At 45.6% G+C, this 19,875-nt stretch overlaps 1 protein-coding gene across 1 annotated transcript in view; it reads left to right on the forward strand.

Moving 5' to 3' along the window:
* The window catches only part of Parm1 (prostate androgen-regulated mucin-like protein 1), a 102,144-nt gene extending 87,720 nt beyond the window's left edge, over positions 1 to 14,424 (forward strand). Inside the window, exons 3-4 of the mRNA XM_052735355.1 lie at positions 747 to 825; positions 10,657 to 14,424. Of these exons, the coding sequence (XP_052591315.1) occupies positions 747 to 825; positions 10,657 to 10,741 (164 nt within the window). The 3' untranslated portion in view covers positions 10,742 to 14,424. The remainder of the gene's footprint in view (positions 1 to 746; positions 826 to 10,656) is intronic.
* Positions 14,425 to 19,875: the final 5,451 nt, after the last annotated feature.

The following is a 19,875-nucleotide window of genomic DNA, read 5'->3' on the forward strand; positions in this document are numbered from 1 at the left end:
CATTTGTGTTCCTTTATAACAATGTTGCTACATCAATGACAATAAAAAGTGTTACCTAAACAATTGACTTTGTTCTGCAAACCAAACTTGACTTCATTCTCTAGAATCCAAATTTACTGTTTAAGTATGGAAGCTGGCCGTACTGCCCAAAGAGAAGTACTGTTTTTCCAATGCTTTGATCTGATGACATCCATGAAATTTGCACATCTCCTTACCAAAGTGACCCCTTTGAAGTGGACACTACTGAAACAGCTGTCTGGTTCCAGTTTATTAAAAATTCAGCGGCATCACTTCATAGTGGCACTTGAATAGGACACCTTTCCCCCAATATGTCACAGGGGACCCAACCAAACAGGAAAAGGAAGACATTGGGAAGCTTAAAATCTTCTTCCCCTGCAGATAACAGTGCTGCCGACTGACCGCCATCATTCTTCAAAGGACCGTGAGATATTACTGTCATGAGATATGAATGGTCGGCCCTTCATGTTCCAGAGTATCCAACACGTCATGATAAATGCCATAAGAAATATCAACCACTTACTGAACCTCACTTTGTATTTTTTTTTTTCTTAAGTTCAATAACAGAATTGAAGTCCTGGCTTTTGTTCTGGTTCTAACTTCCATCAGAATGGTCCGAGGTAAATAGCATTTTCCTCTTCCAGAGGAGACAAGGTTAGGTACTGTGTACGCGAAGACCACCGAACTAGCTCCCTCACGGTCTTTTCTGGGCCTTTCCTCCTTTACAGGCAGTATCGCCGCCATCACCGTGACCGTCATTGCCGTGGTGTTGTTGGTGTTCGGAGCTGCGGCATACCTAAAGATCAGGTGAGACACTCCTTCCTCCCTGACAAGAACAAGACTCCACTTGTGAGGCTCCAGGCTGAAGGCTGTTCTGCCACGGGCTTGTTTTGTGATGGGCATCTCATCCCTCAGAAATACTGGCAGGGAAGTGACTGTGGCCAATAAACTAACCCCACACTAGACAGGGCAGACAGTTTGTAGAAGAAAACACCGAGTATATGGCATGATGGTGTCATAGGACAAGGTTTACCTAGAGTCCCTCTGTGGGCACCTCTGCCCTGAAATCACTTCATTGCTCTGGGGAAGCCACACACCTCTGCGAATTAAGGCTTCCTCATCTGTGGGCTGGGGCAAAGGGCAGAATCAGTGGTTCCTAAATTCCTGATGTTCTGTACACTCATCAGTTGGTTGGCAATCAATCTATTCAAGGCGTGTTTACTAGTTCTAACCAAATATGTGAAAACTAAAAGGAAAATGTAGGATTTTCTAGAAAACTGGGCTTCGGCACCCAATTATGTCCCTATACTGTTAGCTTTGAAAACACTTTCTCCTATAAAATGAAGGTGAACACAGAGGGTAGCTGAAATTTTGTGTTCCTTAGCCAGACAGAGAGTTACAATACTCTTTGAAGCCCTGTCCTTGCTTCCTGTCACTCTGTAAAATCCAAAAGCCCTCAAAGCCACCTTACTCACACCGAGTGTCCGTCCTTCCAGCTGTAAATACAGATGGGACGTGGCCTGTCTTCTTCACCAGCCTGTACTGTGCAGTAACAAAGGAAGGATGGGCGTGTTCTGCCATGATGAACATGGCCTCCTTGACCTCCAGTGCACTGGCGATCTAGCAGCTGGTACCATCTCTTTGGAAATTCCTCCAACCCCATCACCCCATCCTGGTTCTTGCCCTCTGCATCTCGGTCCAGACTCAGGCTCCCCTTCAGTTCTCAGAGCATGCCAACCCCGCCCCCCGCCCAGGCCCTTGGTCTCCCATGCACCCCCACCCTTACTGCTGTGTTTGATGCTCTACCCTGTGCGTTGTCTGTGAACATGCATCTCTTTCCTCATGAAGATTTCTTTTCCAGTTTCGGGTCCGTCAGCCATCCTTTTTGCTCTTTACTACTTTCATCCCCGACGCTATCAATGTTTATTATTATATTTTCCATGTATTTGTTTGCTTCATGAGCCGAGCTCTCATGTATAAGCTCAGTAATAGTCATAGAGGTGACACTCGGTAAAGTAAGTGACAAAGGTCAGAGTACATCACATGGCACTGTGTGCACACACACACACACACATACACCATATACACATATCTACACAGATCAGACACAGACATACACACATCAAATACACACACACATACACACACCATGCAAACACACACATACATACACGAATACACACACACATACACCATATACACATATATACACAGATCAGACGCAGACACACACACATCAGATACACACACACCATGCAAACACACACACACACATACATTCATACATTAGACACAGACACACACATACACATACACAAATACACACACATATATTAGATATACACACACACACACACACATTCCTATCTTACTTCTGTTCATCAAAGCTGTGTTCCTTTCTCACAGAGCATCTGTTGCCCCCACCTCATCCCCCTGTGCCTGTTCCCTTGAAGGATGAGTCCCCTTATCTCCTGTGGTCACCCCAGCCCAGCACCCACCGGGGAATGCACCCCTCCTCCTTCCCTTATGTACCCCATCTTTGGTTATCACGTGATATCACATCAACCTAATAATGGTATCGAGAATGAGAGGGCTTCGGAGCATCACCTCCATCTAGGGTACAAAGACAGAAAAGGACAGTTCTCGAGGAAAAATGGAAACAAAAGTCTGAGTCACTCAAGTCCAAAAGCCTTTGTAGAAACAGACATTTCCTTCGGATTTATAAACAAAAACCTCTGTCTTCATCAAGTCTGAATTTCTTTGAACATCAGACATAATTTTATAAATCACGTGGTGTGAGTGGGACTCTCCACTCTAGTTTAACTTCTGGTTTACTGCTGTAGATATCCTGTGTTTATGAGTTAAGTAGCTTCGTTGTTACTTTGTAACAAAGAGTATGCTAAAAATACATCCCTGCCCCAGCCAAAGGAACTTATAGATAAATTATAATCATTTTTCAAATCACCAGTGGTGATATTCTGCAGAACTATCCTGTGTGAGCATAAGGGTGATACTTACATGTTAATCTACCCATGTTTGGCACTTAAGGACAAGTTAGTCGCACCCATGCACTAGAAAACCCCTAAGGAAAACCCCTTTCTACTGCTCCATTACATTTATGGGGGGAAATGGTGATATAAATAGGTTAATTGTTTTCATGAGTCTTGGGCCACACTAAAACCCCTTCAGGTGTTACCTTGCCAGATTCATGGAAAATACTTCTAATTGATCCTTCATCAAAAATACAGTCAGCTCCATTGATGTCTGCCCCTCCGTGTGTGTGTGTGTGTGTGTGTGTGTGTGTGTGTGTGTGTGTGTGTGTGTGTGTATGTGTGTGTGTGTATGTGTACATGCATGTGTGTAACATTAGGCTTCATCTAGCCTAGAACTTTGTTTTGCTTCTATCAGTTCATATTTCTAAGAACAATAGCACATCAGTATTCTCTTATCTGGTGGACTCTTATCACGTGGCTATTAACTGAAATCCCAGGTCATAAGGGAGCTGTTAGCTTATGGCCTGTACCTACAGGCTTCAGCCCTGGCACAACCAATGTCCCTGTGAGTGCAAAGCCGCTGGAAAAGGCCACCTCACCTCCCACACACAGTGCACCTTGCAAGCTCTGCTGACAGGGCTCCGTGCCTTTACCTCTCCAAGTGCTCCTTTGCTCCAACGTCCTCGGTAAACTCATTAGCCAGCGGTTTTCACACTTCCGTTCTCCAGTGGCTATGACCTCCAGGCTCATCACAGTGTCTCCTGCCTGGAGAACTGTGTCTTTTAATAACCTGAGCCATCGTGGGATGTGGCTTATAAAATTGACCTGCCTGAACTTCTTAGCACTCTCTTGTTATGGACTCATCTTGACCAGCAGCAGTTTCATGTGAGAGGGCGGATCAGGAGCGCTGCATTCACATCCAGCACCATACTGGCCTTCTTACTGTGGCTGTCAAGCTTGGTTTGAGGATAAAATGATGAGTGTCAAGTGCCCAAAGAGACCACAGCATGGGAGTAGACACAGGACCTATGCAGAAGTGTCTTCAATTGGTCTATACTGTCTTCCTTTGTAGAAAATGGGACTGTAATAAAACACTTAACTCCAGAGTGTTGGAGGATTAAATTGGGATACATGTACATGTTCTGTGGGGAGGTTGAGGGGACCTGCTGGGGAAGGCCAAATACTGTGACATCCATCTTTCTCAGAACTGGGTATGTCATGTGATGCTCGGTGAGATGGTGGGTTCCAACATGAGGCTGGAAGAGTGACTATGTCCTTGGCATTCCCACTGATGGACACAAAGGATTCACAGGAGAAAGAGAAGAGGGGGGAGAAGAGGGTGATGAGGCAGCTGACTAGTGTGGCGGTGTGTTGTGTGGCAGCCTTCTTGTGATGCTGTTCGTCAGTGAGGTTGCATCTGTGTTAGACATTCATAAGCAGAAACAGTCTCGGGCAGCCTCTACTCCGAAGCTCATTTGCAAATTTAATGGGAAGCAAAAGCCCTCCCCACCTCTTGCAGAATGGTGTCTTTAATTAGTGATGATTGAAGTGTGGTGTAAGTCAGTTCTGTTTTGTGTAAATTGCTCCAATCTGCTCAGCTAGGAGATAATCTTCCCACACAAGAGCCCACATCTGCAGAAGTGGATGGAGCCATGATTAGGTGTGCTGGCAACCCTTCACAAAAATACATGTGATCTTGAAGTTTAGACTCCACAGGGCTGGGCTCTTCAGACGTTTTCGTTAGAGGTTAGCTGTCCTGCTCTGTGTCTCATGGTGGCTGCAGATGGTTTCTGCTTGTTCTTGGGTTTAATGACTAGCCCCGGCCAGCTGTGAAGGCCAGGGTCTTTTAGAATTTGTTGTTCACATGCTGAATATTTTCAGATTAGCTTCTGGAGTTCTGGATGTCTAGCTTATTTGATTCCCACCTCCGTGACTTTCTGGGATCCGCTGAATAAAATTGCCAGTGGGGGTGGGGGCATATTCCAAACCATTTCCAGTCATTCTGATCCTGATTCTGATTTGGTAGGTCTGGATGGGGTCCTTACATCTGCATTTCTAGCTAGCTCAGCGAAGATACCAAAGCTGATGGTCCAAGAACCATAGTTTGAATAATTCTGCTTTATCCTTATATCCTGACACTTGTAAGAGACACTGTGCCGTGGAGGTCCCCCAGATGGACAGCCCTGTCCCTTCATGCCTCTGTGACTTTGAACAAACTAAGAGGTGTTTGGTTCATCCAGTTTTTTAATTCCCAAGTGTCTGGCTCTAAGTAGGCCTACTCTTGGATCTGCCTACTCACCCTCTCCATACTGAGTTCCTGGATGTACCTTCCTGCTGTCTTCCACTTACTTCCCAGGAAGTAATGATGTGTCCCAGCCTCTTCCACTGGAGCCATAGAAAGCCTCTGCCCCCAACCCCACCCCCATCCAAGTACAACATGAGAACATTAGAGTACAACCAACTGTAAGGGACTAAATTTGGTCTTAGAGACTGGTTCACCTGTAGGGGTGCAGGGGTGAGGAAGTGGGAGCCACTTGTGTCTGTTAAGACACACGGACTTTCACTGATCACCACTCCATGCTGGATCTGTTGACAGAGGCAAGGCCTCCAGCCCTCACCTGTGGTGATGGTCTGGCAGTGGTATGGTGTCCCACAGAGACACACATATAACGAACACACAGATAACGAACTGGAAAAAATGGAAGAAGTAAATGTGAAAGTGTGAAGGTGATTGGTTATTGAAAGACATGTTTGAAAATAATAGCTTTGAAAAAAAACAGACTATGAAAGGAGATTTTGAAAACAGTGTTTGGAAATGTGCCCATCGTTGAGATTTTGGCGGAAAGAGGCTGCACTGATAAGACCCTCAGTTGTGATACTCAGCCACTAACTTGATGTAGTAACTGTGGCTGACTAGGCCTGGCTTCTGTTGGCTCAGTTTTCTTAGCTTTAAGACCGTGCCCCAGAGCACTAATGTCCTACCTTGGACAGATAGTTATACAAACCTCTAACCTTAGATGATGCTGTGTGAAGGACTGATGGACACCACTGTCTCTGCTGCCTACAATTTTGCCGTGAATTGAAACATTCAATACGAAAATTTGATTTGATTTTTACTAGGGACCTGGTAGATGCAACACAGATGGGTTGTGTGTTCCTGTCCCCAAGACCTTTGTCCTCTTTCCCACCTCTGTCTTTAATGTATTTCAGACATCCACAGGACTCATCCCTCATCTCCTCGGGCGTCTGCTCAAATGATGCCTTCTTGAGACCTTCTCTGGGCACCGTTCCAAATGTCAATCCCCACCTCCCGCTGGGAATTCCTCATTCTTTGCTTTTTCCCCCCCAAACTTATCACCACCTACCTCATAATTATTTGTAACATATCTATTATGCCCCCATCTCAGAATGTAAGGTCCCTAAGGACAGGTATTTAAGTGTATTTCACTGGTCATGGTGTCCCTAAGTTTCCAAAACAGGTTCCCTAAAACTAAGTTTTCAATGAACAGTTCAATGAAAGGAGCCAGGCAGGGATGTAACAGTCAGAAACAAGGAGCCACTGGTGTACAGGGACAGAGGAGACGGGGACAGCTGCACCGGACATCTTTGCTAATGGAAGTCAGAGTCTGACGCTTCATTACTAATGACTAATGACCGCAGCATTTCCCCCGAACCAAGTCCTGTCTTAATGTCTGTGTTTCCTTCCTGCTTAGCTCATGATAAGCACTAATGATTGAAAGCGGGTCTCCCCTGCCAAAAGAGAGGACTTGGGGTGTATATGTATTCATCAACACAGGTGGAGACTTTGCCAAGAGCCGGGATGTACCCTTGGAAACACAGCAGGTGTTTTCTAAAATACGTTCTGTTTAAATTCAAAGAAAGGGAAACCCCGCACTCATTGTCGAGGACAATAAAGTAAGGACAAGAAGATAAAATAAGAGACATGTTCATAGTTTCCGCCTCAGGTGCAGGAGGAGTGCAGACGAGAAGAGCAGGGCCATCGGTCGGAGCACAGTGGGTACTGAGCTAAGTGCTGTAAAGTCACAACATGCTCTGGGGCCTGGCTGTAATTCTCCTCCTCCTTCCTCCCTTTAAGTCAAATGAACCCTTTAACCTCCAGCATTCTTTATTGAGATTTTTCCCCCACTGTGCCAACTTCGTATAACACTGCCACAAGCCGTAAGAACCGTCTCTAGTATTGACCGAGTTAACATCTGCACAATTTCTATGCTACTAGATGTAAACTGTCACCTTCAAATATTTATGCTATAACCCTAGCACCAAGCTCAACACATTAAGTTAACACATTATTACAGATAGTTACAGATGGTGCATTTAAGAGGAGCCAATTCACAACAAATGGAAAACACGGGGCAGGTACCAATCTGTACTGAGAAATCACATCAACAAAATTGCCTTTACCCAGCAATAACGTCACTCAGACCCACCGCTCTTCAGATGGAAGTTAGATAAAGAATGTTGTCCTACAGAGTCAAGAGGAGGTTTTGTTATTGGGTCTCCCATTAAATAATATTGGCAGGGCCATCTAAATCCCTGGAGTCCTGCCTCCCTGATGTCACAGTAGGAGGATGTTTCCTCCTTTACTTCTTAGCGTCTGCTTGCACGTGCCCATCTGGAAAGCTCCCCATGTTTAATCAAGATGTGCCATGGCATAAGAAGTCCTGGCCCAGAAAGAAGGGTTTAAATGCTCTCTAACTCTTCCCCCCTTATCTCATACCCACAGCTGTGCTTCTGTCCACAAAATCATCAGATCTACCCAAGGCCAGCTTGAACCCCAGCGTATCCAACTCTTGGTCCAGCCCCTGAATGCAAGCGTTCAGAGCAAACCCTGTGGCTTCAATGCATGTCTCATTTTTCTCTCTTTATGCCCCCCATTCTGGTTTCTCCATATCCCTTGCACATCTTTCCCCACTCAGCATCACTCACTGCTCAAATGGAAAGGTGAAGAAAGGTGAAAGGCAAGACTGGTGCTTCTCCTCATCTCCTCGTGTCTGCACAGTAGACACCTCCTTCGAAACAGCAAACTCAGGGGTAGCATTGACCCAAGTGCCCAAATTAACCACAGCCTGCAAAACCTGGTGGTCAGAGGAGTCTTAATCCTTTGACCTCACTTTGCCATAGTAATATTTTAGAACATTCCAATGACAATAATATCAGAAACCGGGTTTATTACTTTGCCTGGAGCATGACTCCAGCACTTCAGCGCTCTGGTTCACTGTTTGCAGATTTTGCATGGGCTTGTATGAGTTTCATTATAATAAAAGTTACAAAGCAGCACTGGCCAATATTTATTGTGTGCCAAGCCTTTAAAATGCATTACCTCCATGAATCCTTCTGACAACTTGAATGCCTTTTTTTAACTCTCCATTTTAGAAGTGAAGGGACAAGGGGGTCAAAACCTACTCAGGCCATACATCTCTTGACCAAATGGACAGTTTATGAGAATAAAATTATATCAAAGAGATTCAAGTGCCACAAGAAGTTAAATTACCTTCGAGGGGAAACAGGGGCTCCCCATTGCTGAAGGTGTGGGGTTATTAGGAACATGTTTGCCAAACTCACAGCAGCAAAGCCATGCTGAAATAGAGGGTGGACTCTGGTGTTCTAATGCCTGGGGTTTTATCTTCTCGTGGGGCAGCTCCATTTCTCACTCATCCTACTAGTGGTTGGTTGGAACAGGGGGTTTTAAGTAAGTGGAGGGTTGGCCATGGCTAGCTCATGATCTTCACCTACCAAACTGGCCTCTGCTCTTCCGATATATTGAAAAGACAGTAATGTGTCTAGGTTGCTACTTGTGTTCTCTCTCTTTCTCACACCCACACCCACACACACACGTGATTGTGGGATGACAGTGTCAACAGATTCTTTTGTGGGGCATTTTCAAGTTTCTGGGAATAGAGATAGGGTCCACTGAGTCAGCTTGCTGGAGCTATACTGCAACTCTGAGTGAGTAGAGCAAGGGCCTGATTCTGGCAAAATGTCATCTCTTTGCCAACCCCTGGCTGATGTCAGTAAGCTGCAGGAGGAAAGAGCAATTGTTTTAGGAGCTGAAGGAAGTGGAGCAAATAAAGTCTTTTGTGTCCCTCAGGTTTGTTTCTCTTTTGCTGACTATTCCCCTCTGGCTGAGAGAAGACTGTGTGGACCAGGCATGGTCTTCTGCACTGTATTTAGCATCCATGATTTCCAGTCCGATCTCAGCCCCCTGGATCTAAATTCAGCTCTTGTCCCTCAGCTTGGCAGAGTGTGACTGTCACACTGGCCCAGCAAAGAGTGCAGTCTGCCCAGGCTCTGATTTTGCATTGGCGTTGTGGGAGGCCCTGACACATGTAAGAATCCACATATCCACATGCTAGCACGAACCTCAAAGGCACCGCGTGCTTGCTAATGCTGTTCTTTAATCCCATCACTCATTTCAGTCTCTAAATGGCCATGCCATTCCCAGGGAAGTGCCCATCTTTGTGAACAGATTCACTTTGTGTGAGAAATCAAGATGTGTCTTTTTCAGTTCCTGTGTCTTCCACAGACAATTATGGCTGACTTCCTGTGTGCCGAATATTCTAGAAGCTAGAAATAGAACCATGACTAAACATAACAGGCAAATTATGTCTACCCTCATGAAACATATGGTCTAGTTGAAGAAGAGAAGTAATGATAAAGCAATTATAGGAGTCATGTAGTATTTTGGAAGATATGTGAGCTAGGAAACAGCAAGTGCAAAGGCCCTGAGGCAACGGAGCTGGGCATGGGAGACAGAAAAAAAAAAAGTGGTACATTTGAGAGAGTAGGGTCTTTGGTAGCAATTAATTTTCTCGGAAAAGTAGAAGGTCCAGAGCCTTTGTGACTTTGGGAACCACTCTAAAGACTTTGGCTTATACACTTACATGAGCAACCGTTCAGCGGTCTTCAACAAAGTGATAGCAATCTGATTTCATTTTCTTACAGAAATCATAGATGTGTTACAGCCTCCTAGGCTGCCAGCACAGCTTTGTTAGGCCATGTTGCCATTGGACTAAAGGGTAATCAGACTCAGGGGGACCTGAACTCTGGTGGCTCCATTTTTAGATCGAGGTGGGGATTTGACACACAGCTCAGCTGGATGGTTTGGGGCATATCAGTCACACTTCCTGGAGGCCATTTTCCTCATCAGAGAAACACTTCTTTCTCCCAGTCTTGATGTTGAGGATCTACTAAAAACTGAGTATAGACATGCTTTATAAATGGCAATAAAACACCAAGAGCCATGGTGGCAGCAATAGTGTCTGTGGTTGTGTGGATATTACGTTAGGGAAAATTTGCCCCGGGACGTACATCAAGATGCCGGGCCCCAAGCTTCCCTTCCCTTCCCTCCCTTTCTTACTGGGCAGCTGTGGAAATGGAGCCCCTGCTCCCTCCTCCTGCACTGGAGGTGAAGGAGAAAAAGACTCAGCAGATCTCAGCAGAAAGGGCCAGGCCAGCTCCTAGGCGGATGTTGATAACTGAGGCCAACGTAGTCCAAGGTTACCCTGCCGGACTGTGTCATGCTTTTTCCACGGACCTCTGAGCCTCCTAGGTTCAGGCTACAGGGTATTAACTTGTCCTCAGATGGCACAGCTACAAGTAACCTCTCCTTCTTCTTCCCACACAGGCATTCCTCCTACGGAAGGCTGCTGGATGACCATGACTACGGGTCTTGGGGGAACTACAACAACCCACTCTATGACGACTCCTAACAAAGGAAGGTGGCTGGGGACAAGAAATAGCTGTCCTTTATTTATAAGTGCTTATCCAGTAGAATTAATAACAAGTACCTGATGCTCATTGAACGACAATCGCAAGCCCTGTTTTGTTGGTATGGTTGTTTTTTGTTTTGTTTTGTTTTTTTCCTCTCTCTCCTCTGGCTGCTACTACCACATCCCCCTACTGGTACAAAAGAACCATTTTGTAAAGGCCAGTGGAGGCCGATTTGCAGCTGACATGGCCATCTCTGCACTGACCAGGCCAGACACCATGAGGTGGAGGCTGCAGCCCCCACCACAGGACCCATTTTGGAAGGATTTGAGGAAAAGGGCTCGGGTTGCCTTGTTGGGGATTTAATTTTAGGGGAACTTTTGGTTTGGGTTATTTCTTAAACTTCTCTAGAGGCAATTACGTGAAGAATCTATCAGTGGGGAGGAAAGGAATGTGTCCCTGGAGGCTATCACCCTGTGTGGGGGAAGCAAGGGGTTCTTGATTTCTTTGTAATCCCTGGCTGTTTGCCTGGCTGTATCTGACAGGACGCCTACTTGGTCCTACAAGCAGAGAGACAACTCTTAGCTGCCTAATTAAGGAAAGATCAAAGAGGGCTGTGCCCAGGAGGAGAGCAGCAGGCCAGAGCAAAGTAGCATCGCAGGCTGCTGTCAATCCCCATCCAGGCCACCGGAAGGCAAGGGGAATCCCCGCCCACTGGCTTTCAGAAAAGTTACAATACAGTTCCAAAAGAGACAGAAGCTGGGAAGGGAGCTTGCAGAATGGAAAGGGAGAGGCATGTGGAGTCTCAGGGTGAGGGAAGGAGGGAGAGACAAAAGCTCACATGGACCCTCTTGAAGCCAGCAAGTCGGAGCCAGCTCTCCAGAGTAGTGGGAGATATCTAAATCTTAGAGGAGCCCTTAGAGCAATGGGTCACTGCCTTACTGTCTATATTGGGTAATGGCTATATGCTATTTAAAAAATGTTAAAAGAGGCAGTTAATCTTCCATAGGAAGGAGACACATGAACACCTCTGGGTCTCCGATCTCAAAATCCTGTACAACTAATTTTGAGGAACAGTCTTTTTTCTTGACCGACATCCATTTATTTCACATATTACCCATTAGGAAGTGGTTTTGTCTTCTTCTCCCACGGACATTTGAAAATGTCTAGTGGCAATTTTTGACTGCTACTACTTATCTGGGAGCAAGGGGTCTCTAAGGGGTAGAGACCCTGGATACTGCTAAACCCTCCACTTTACCCAAGACAACCTGCCACCACAAAGAGCCTCCTAGTTCGAAACATCAAAGGCTGACACTGAGACTGAGATTTATTGTGATGTCCTTGTGATGTAGAAAGACACTCACACATCAGTAAAACCCTTTCATTTTCAGCAAAGTGAAACATCAATTTTTTTTTCTCCAAAGTGTTTAGTTTGTTGACTGATAGGTTGATTCCTGGCATGTGCGATTGCCTTATATTTGTTTGTGTTTCTAGAGAGCTTTATTACAGGGCTACACCGCTGTCCTTCTGCAGCACCTGATATTGGCACCCAGCGTCTCATGTCCTGATTTCATGTAGTAGGAAGCATACATCTTAAAATACGTTACATCGTCCTATCATGTCACAGAGAAGAAACCGTCAGTTAACTCCTTGGACAGACCCTGCCCCGTGACTTTGCTGAAGAAAACACTCTCTAGTGCTATCCTGAACCCCTCTAGTGTGGAGACCACAGGTAGGGGACTTCCCACAACCTGCCATCCAGACTCTGAGGGAAGTTCTTCCTAAATCTCAGAGGTGCCAAAAGGAAAGCACAATCATCAGAAGTAGTCTGTAAGCAGAGTGGGTAGCAAGGAGTGGGTTTGCAGAAATTAAGATATTCCTGAATATGAACCACCAGACACACACACACACACACACACACACACACACACACACACACACACACACAAATGGACCTCCTCACAAAAACTGCAAGGGTATGCCCTCTGGCCATGCTTGACCTAAACAACTATCTCTTGTTACTACCCTGACCCCTTCACGGGTCTCCAGTTAGGCAAAAGACAAGCCAGTACAAACAGGGCATTCTACATCTCATTTTCCTCCACCAGCCAAAAACATTTTTGACCCATGACACAAAGCTCTCCATGAAACACTTTAGGAGAATGTATTTCAGATATCACTTCTGGGGTCAGTTCTAGGCCAGAGGAACCAGCTTCCTCCCAAGAACCCTCACCTGTTAGAAACCAAGGGCACAGCAAGAAGATTTTCACACCAAAAGATGCCATTGTGCACGAACATGTGATTGCTTTTGCTCTGCTTAATTTCCAATTGCTTCCAGCAAAACACAGGGTAGCCATATCCACCAAAGGTGACAGCCCCCCCCCAAAACTCAAGAACGACCCTTGCTGTGCTTGTTAGTATAAAATGTGTACATGTGAGAACTTACTTGGCCAAATATATTTCTCCTCTGTTGATTTGGCCAAGAGATTTCAGCATCTTTATTCTACAAATGTTGCTACACACACACACACACACACACACACACACACACACACACACACACACACATGCACGCATGCACGCACCCCTCTGATATACATGCCGATAATTGATGTCCTTTACCTCAGGGAGAGTTAGTTCAAGTCTACACAAGGGAAGTTAGTGGCCCTAGTAGATTTAAACAGTCACATCCCATCGTGGATAGGCCTGGCTGTAATGTTTTGGAGAAGAAGTCAGAGCAGAAAGCAAGCTAGGAGCCCCTTCTCAATGGACTGCACATGATCAGAGGATGGTACGCAACTCCGCTTTCCTTTCCTGTGGCCCTGGTAGGCACCCCTTGTCCTCCTTACACAGCTGTGTCTTCATTTATAAAATGGGGGTGATGCTTTCATAGGGGCCTCAGCCCTTCCTACCTCACAGACATTCTGTGAGGATTTATGAAATTGTGTCTACAGTGTTTTCAGTTTCTGGAGAAAAACTATTTATGGACATTTCAAGTATTATATAGATATATATATATAAGTGATCTCAGTTTATTATTTGCTATTATATTGGTGTGTTGTTTTTACTTATTCTGTAAAATGACAGTTAATATCATAGCCACATCAGACAGCTATCAGAGCTCTGAACTTCCCTCCCATGCACCTGACTGATGCAGGGTTAACTGTTCTGGGAGAACAGAATGATCTCCCTTCTGACTGAAAAGGTGGCCCAGGACACAGGTCTCACAGACGTGCATCAGGATCCAGGTTAGGGTGACACACAGTGGATGCCTGAGCACTGATAGCAGAAGACCTCTGACCTTCACGCCCTGGGGTCTCGGAGGAGTAGAGTATGGTCTAATGTGATCTGTTTGTGCTTCATCTTGCTTGCAAGGGTGCATGGTTCGATCCTATGCATCTTGAAAATTTGTGAATGGTCCAGATGCTAATTTGCACGTCGATTCACCTTTGCCTTTAACCTTCTTTTGAGGGCAAATGGATGTACCATTTCAACTTTGATCTCGGAAATGTTAGTTGACATTGGCTCGTTGCCACATTTCTCTCTTGGAGTAAGTTAGCTGACACTGTTGAGAGATGGGAAGGTGTGCAACTTCTTTGATATTTGATGATGTCATATCTACATTTGTTGTAAGACCTATTGCATACCAATTATAATTCTACCAATTAAAGTGGTTAAAAGCTTGCGTCTAGCTGTGGTTGATTCACATTTTGAGATGTTTTGCTCTCCAGGTCACTGGGTTCATTTTTACTGGTCTTATTAAGTAGCTCCAACTTGTTCTTAATGAAATTGTATCCCTCATCAATAAATAATATTTTTCTGTAGCACAGGAAGGTCGCTCTGATCTTGAAACAGGCTGGGAAAGTGTTGGTATTGAACACTCCTTCTGAGCAGTGTTTTACCCAGCAGTGGTACAAGTAAACATTTTGATTCAGTGAGTGAGATGGTAAGCATAATCAAGTCACATTAAAGTACATTGGCATTAGCAGTACATGTGGTGTGTGCTTCGCTCCGTTTCAAAAAATTAAATTCAGCATATTCATCCTTATCTGACAGCTAATTAGCAGGCAATTTCAGTCGTCCAAAGGATAATTTCAACCCCAAGAAGCTAACCAAATATTATTTTGATTTTGATTAGCCACAGCAAATCCCATGCATTTTGCTCCATACGGGAAGAGGGAAACAGCTGCAAACTAGAAAAAAAAAACAAAGGGTTCTTTCTTCTTTCTTCCCCCTGAGACCTAGCCTAACGAGTCCTGGCAGGCTTTGAACTTACAATGCAGCTCAAGCTGATCTTGAGCTCCTGACCCTTCTCCCTCCATTGCAGAAGTGCTGGGATTATAGGCATGCACCACCAGGACCACCTAGACATTAGTGACTAGATGATGAATGCATACTTAAAGTCGGGTTTGGTTCATTTCATTGCCTGACTACCAGTAACACAACATTGAAGACTTGCTAGGCCATCCTAAGGAATGGAGACCAAACATGGAGCCAGCCCCTCCTATTGGCTGTTTTCGGTGACAAAATCTGGCTATGTGTCCCTCGAACGCTCTGCTATTAGAGGCGGGGTCAGCAGTCTGTGGCACTACTGGTGATTTCTTTGTGAGGTGGGTCCAGGAGAAGGAAGTTAGGTAATTGAGAGCAAATCCTTGAAGGAAGTGTGGGGACCCTGGACTCTCCTCTGCCTTTGGTTTTTCAGCTGCAGGAGGTGAGCAGCTTCCCGCTATAGGCCCATGGGAAGCAGGACCACGGACGACACCCAGGAAAAGCCAAAGCCAACCTCCTTAGCAGCTGTTTGATGCTGACAGACAGTTCTCTCTGAGGCCTGCCTTGGGCACAAAAGCCACAGAAGATTCCTATCTGATGCTTTCTTAGGCTACGAAGACAACTTTCTAGAGGACATAAGTTCAGTTCTCAGAACCTTCGATAGGTAGTTTACAACTACCCATAATTCCAGCGCCAGGGAACCTGACATCCTTTTCTGGTTTCTTTGGGTACCTGCACTCATGTCACACACATACACACACACACACACACACACACACACACACACACACACACACACACACTTTTAAAAAAGATAGCAGTTTCAAAAAAACTGTGAAAATAAAAAAGATAACCATTTCATAAAATTAATAATCGTAAGATATAACAATCTATAAAATATAAAATACATAAATAAAAGAAATAATTTTTTAATTATTTAAACTTTTAAAAAGCTTGCCTGAATGGAAGTGGTAACAAAGGGCTTGAAATGTACTAGAAAGCAAAGGCATCATGAGAGCATGTAGCTAGGGCCGGGGGATGACTCCACCAGTAAAATACTTGCTGTGCGAGGATGTGGACCTGAGTTCAGATCCCCGGCAGCCAAGTAAAAGCCATGCATGGCAGTGCGTGGCTGTAACCCTGGAGCTGCAGGTCAGGGACAGGGACAGGGGGATCCTGATCACATGCTGGCCAGCCAGCCTAACAAAAATGGTTCAGAGAGAGATGGAGAGGGATCTTGTCTCGAAAAGTAAGACAGGGAGTGATAGATAAAGACACCTCATAACAACCTCTGGCCTCCTTGTGCATTCAAACACACATGAACATGCACATGAACACATGCATGTTCAAATACCATGCGTTCACACACAAAGTGTGTGTAGCGTTAACACACCCTAAGTTCTTGGGTTCAAATCAGTCTCTTTCCTTATGTTACAATTTGTCAACCTCAAATCATGATCTATTCAGGTGTTTGGTATCCGATTCAGAACATTTTTCTCATCTACAATTGGATAGTGAATGTTGTGAGCTTTGTCAGAAAGCACTGAATCAAAAGTAAGTGTTGCAAAGCACTGATCTTGTTGAGGGAAAGCTGTAAGAGGTGATGTTGCTTCCCTTAAGGACCTCATCCTTGGCCGGTGCAGAGCCAGCTCTACTCACGTCACCAGGACACTTAGAGGCACAAAAACACCATCAGTTTCCATCAACAAGTGCACCCAGTTTCTATGGGAACCAATAGATTGAATATTTAAAATAAAGTGATCATAACTCGCTGGGGAGCTCCCATGCTGATGGGCCTGACTGTATTAGAGGTCATTACACACCCTCTCTACATGCCCTCCCTACACACAGCTGGGAAACTGAGGCTCTAAGATGTGAGGCTTATTTGTCAATACACTTAATCTGTCCTTACACTCAGTAATGAATAAGATGAACTAGATCTCCCAATAGTTAGAGTCTAGTTGGTGACAGGGTTGGGACTCAAACCAAATCTGTCATCAAAACCCTTTTCACCCAAGAGACCAGTATTCATAAGCCTAACTGTGCCACCTCCTGCTACCATGGGACTTTCCACCCCTTGCTCAGGCACCCCTCAGCTATTTTGAGCAACCTCAAGAGTGTCTGGCATGCAGCCAACAGCAAGCCCGGTCAGCTCCCAGCACACGTTCGCTGACAAGCACTGTGTCACCTCTGTCCTGACTCCTGCTATCTGCCAAGCCGTGTTCTCCAGGAGGAGACTGCCTGCCCTTCTGTCCTGAGAGGACATCAGCACGGGGCCATGGGCTCTTGGAATTTTGGTATGAACCTCTCATTTCCCTGATAGCCACAGGAATCAGGTTTGAGTCCCCAGCAGAGTGCTGATGTCCTTGTAGTCACCCTGGCTACTACCCAAGGGTACATCATTATGTCAGCTTGTCTTCCCTTGGAGCAGTGATGACGTCTTTTTCTCACTTAGCACTTACCATGAGCCACATACTGTTCTGAGCACTCGAGATGGCTTAACATCACTGTGAGGCAGGTATTATTTAAAAGGCCATCATATGGATGAAGACGCTAAGGGCTAAAGACGTGTTTTTTTAAATAAAAAAAAAGTAGCCTGTGGTCACAGGTGGTGGGGCAGGGATGAAATGTTGACCGATGGTCTTCAGAATCCATGTTCTGGACCACTTTCAAGCAGAATCTTCACTCTATGTCAGAACTTCCTGATACCTGTACTCTGCCAGCCATCAGCCATTCCTATCCATGTGGGACAACCCTCAGCTAGAGTTGGGTACCCAGCACAGAAGCAGGATCCTCCCTATAGTGAGGGTTGTGAAGTGGCCCATTCTGTGTTTGAATGCCTGTTGGTGGCACTTGCTCTTGCTAATGCTTTTGAAGGCAGCACCATCCCCCTGGCTGGTCATGGGACAGTCTCTACGCTGTCTCTGTCTACATACTATTCTTCTGCTCAAGGTCACTGTATGTTTCTACTTTGTTTTCTCCCAGTAACACAACACCTCCAACTAGGTGAGAAATGCTAGAAGGAGGTTCACTTTGACTCACACTTCCACAGGCAACGTGGTCAAGGGGCTGCACCTGGTGATAATCTTTTCTTTCGGTCTCACAGTGGTACAAGGAATCATATGGCAGGAGACCAGGAGTTTGAGTGTGTGTGTGTGTGTGTGTGTGTGTGTCTGTGTTCTGATCTCTTCTTTAAAAGCCAGCCATATTCAGTTGTGAGGGCTTGTCTCCTAATAGTGCCACTCCTTACGGGCATATGGGGGCCATTTTAATTCAAACCACCACAGGGCTCCAACTAATGACTTCCTCTAATCCCGGTCACCTCCCGCAGGCCCTACCTCAAAACATCATAGACAGATTGTTTCTGTTACCTCTGTGCATCATCGTGGATATTAAATCTCATCGCCATGGTTATTAAATGGGTTTTGGAGGACAAATCAAGTCAGGTACAATGGTTTGGCTCTCAAGTGCCCTGCAAAGGCTTGCCTGTTAAAGTCTGGCCCCTCAAATGGCCCTAGAAGGAAACAGTAGGACCGTTAGGCAGCAGAGCCTAGCTAGAGGCTACTGGGTCATTAGGCCATGCTTTTGAAAGGGGTCATGGGACCTCAGCACCCTCCTCACTCTCAACTGGTTCCTGGCCATGAGGTGAGCAGTTTCGCTCCACCAAGTGTTCCTATCACGGCGTGTTGCTTCACCACAGGCCGAAGGGAAGGAGGACAACCAGTCGTGACTGAAACCTCCAAACTGGGAGCAGGAAAAGAAATTTTCTCCTATGAAATTAATTTTCTCCTGTGTTCCACTGAAGTGATGGAAAGCTGACTGATGTGGACATAATATGAAGACTGAACCACAGAGTCACCCTTTTAATCACCACCAGCTCAACATCAGGAGTCTCCAGGCTTCAGGTCCACAAAATCAGCACTGACAAAGTCCAGAACTCCATGTTGTCTCCCTCCTAGCTCCCCCTTGGCACGTGGACAGAACTGACTCTGACCAACACTGCTGGGTGGAGTGTTGAAAAGCTCAACCAGTCATCAAGCCAGGCGTCGTCAGGAAGTGTGGGAAGTTCAGTGCCAGCCCCAGGGCCGGGACAGTCATGGGGTTATCAGGAAGAGCAAAAACAAGAACACTGCTCTGCAGAGTCCAGGGACTTATGTTAAAACGTTAACGCAAAGTTAGGTGTTTCATAAAGAGCTTAGGAAGAGTCTTATACACGCCTAGAAACAGCAGGAGGAAGAGAATGGTGAAGGATGCCATCAGCCGGTCACTGTTCAGATTCGAAGGTTTCAGACTGCAAGAAGAAAGGAAGGGCTCTCGGGACCCATGGGAGCTGCCGCTGAGAACAATGCTTTCTGGAGAAGAATGGGTCACCCTTTTACATCTTCCATTTCTTGTCTGAAAACCTGCCACAGACAAGTGTGAGCTAGAGCTGCATAAGAAAAGCGATCCCAAGATCCCTTTTCAAGAGGTGTCCTATCTGGCTGCTTTGCATTAGGAAGGAGGTTTTAGCAAAGGTAACCATTCCAAGCCAAAATAATCATGGTTTGGCATGCTTCCTAAGGAGCACGGCATGACTGCAGGTCACTGTATCTGTAGGCAGATACATTCCATTCCTAGTTAACACGTCGTCTTCCTCTGGTGTCAAATCACAGCACTTTAACTTACTTTATAGTGGGTAGTAGAAGATGAGAAAGGATGGAGGAAGACCTGAGGGGGGGTGTGTGTACACATGTACATACCAAAGCACAGAAGAAAATACATGGATACTAAACCTTCCTCCTTGCCCGGTCACATAAGCATGTTAGTTTGTACCTTTCACCTTCCACTAGCTGTGACATGCTCCCAGTGTCCTCTGTCAACATCTCAT

The sequence above is a fragment of the Peromyscus californicus genome, unplaced genomic scaffold, assembly GCF_007827085.1.
Source record: "Peromyscus californicus insignis strain IS unplaced genomic scaffold, ASM782708v3 Scaffold_13__1_contigs__length_99412109, whole genome shotgun sequence".
In the NCBI taxonomy this organism is placed as follows: Eukaryota; Metazoa; Chordata; class Mammalia; order Rodentia; family Cricetidae; genus Peromyscus; species Peromyscus californicus.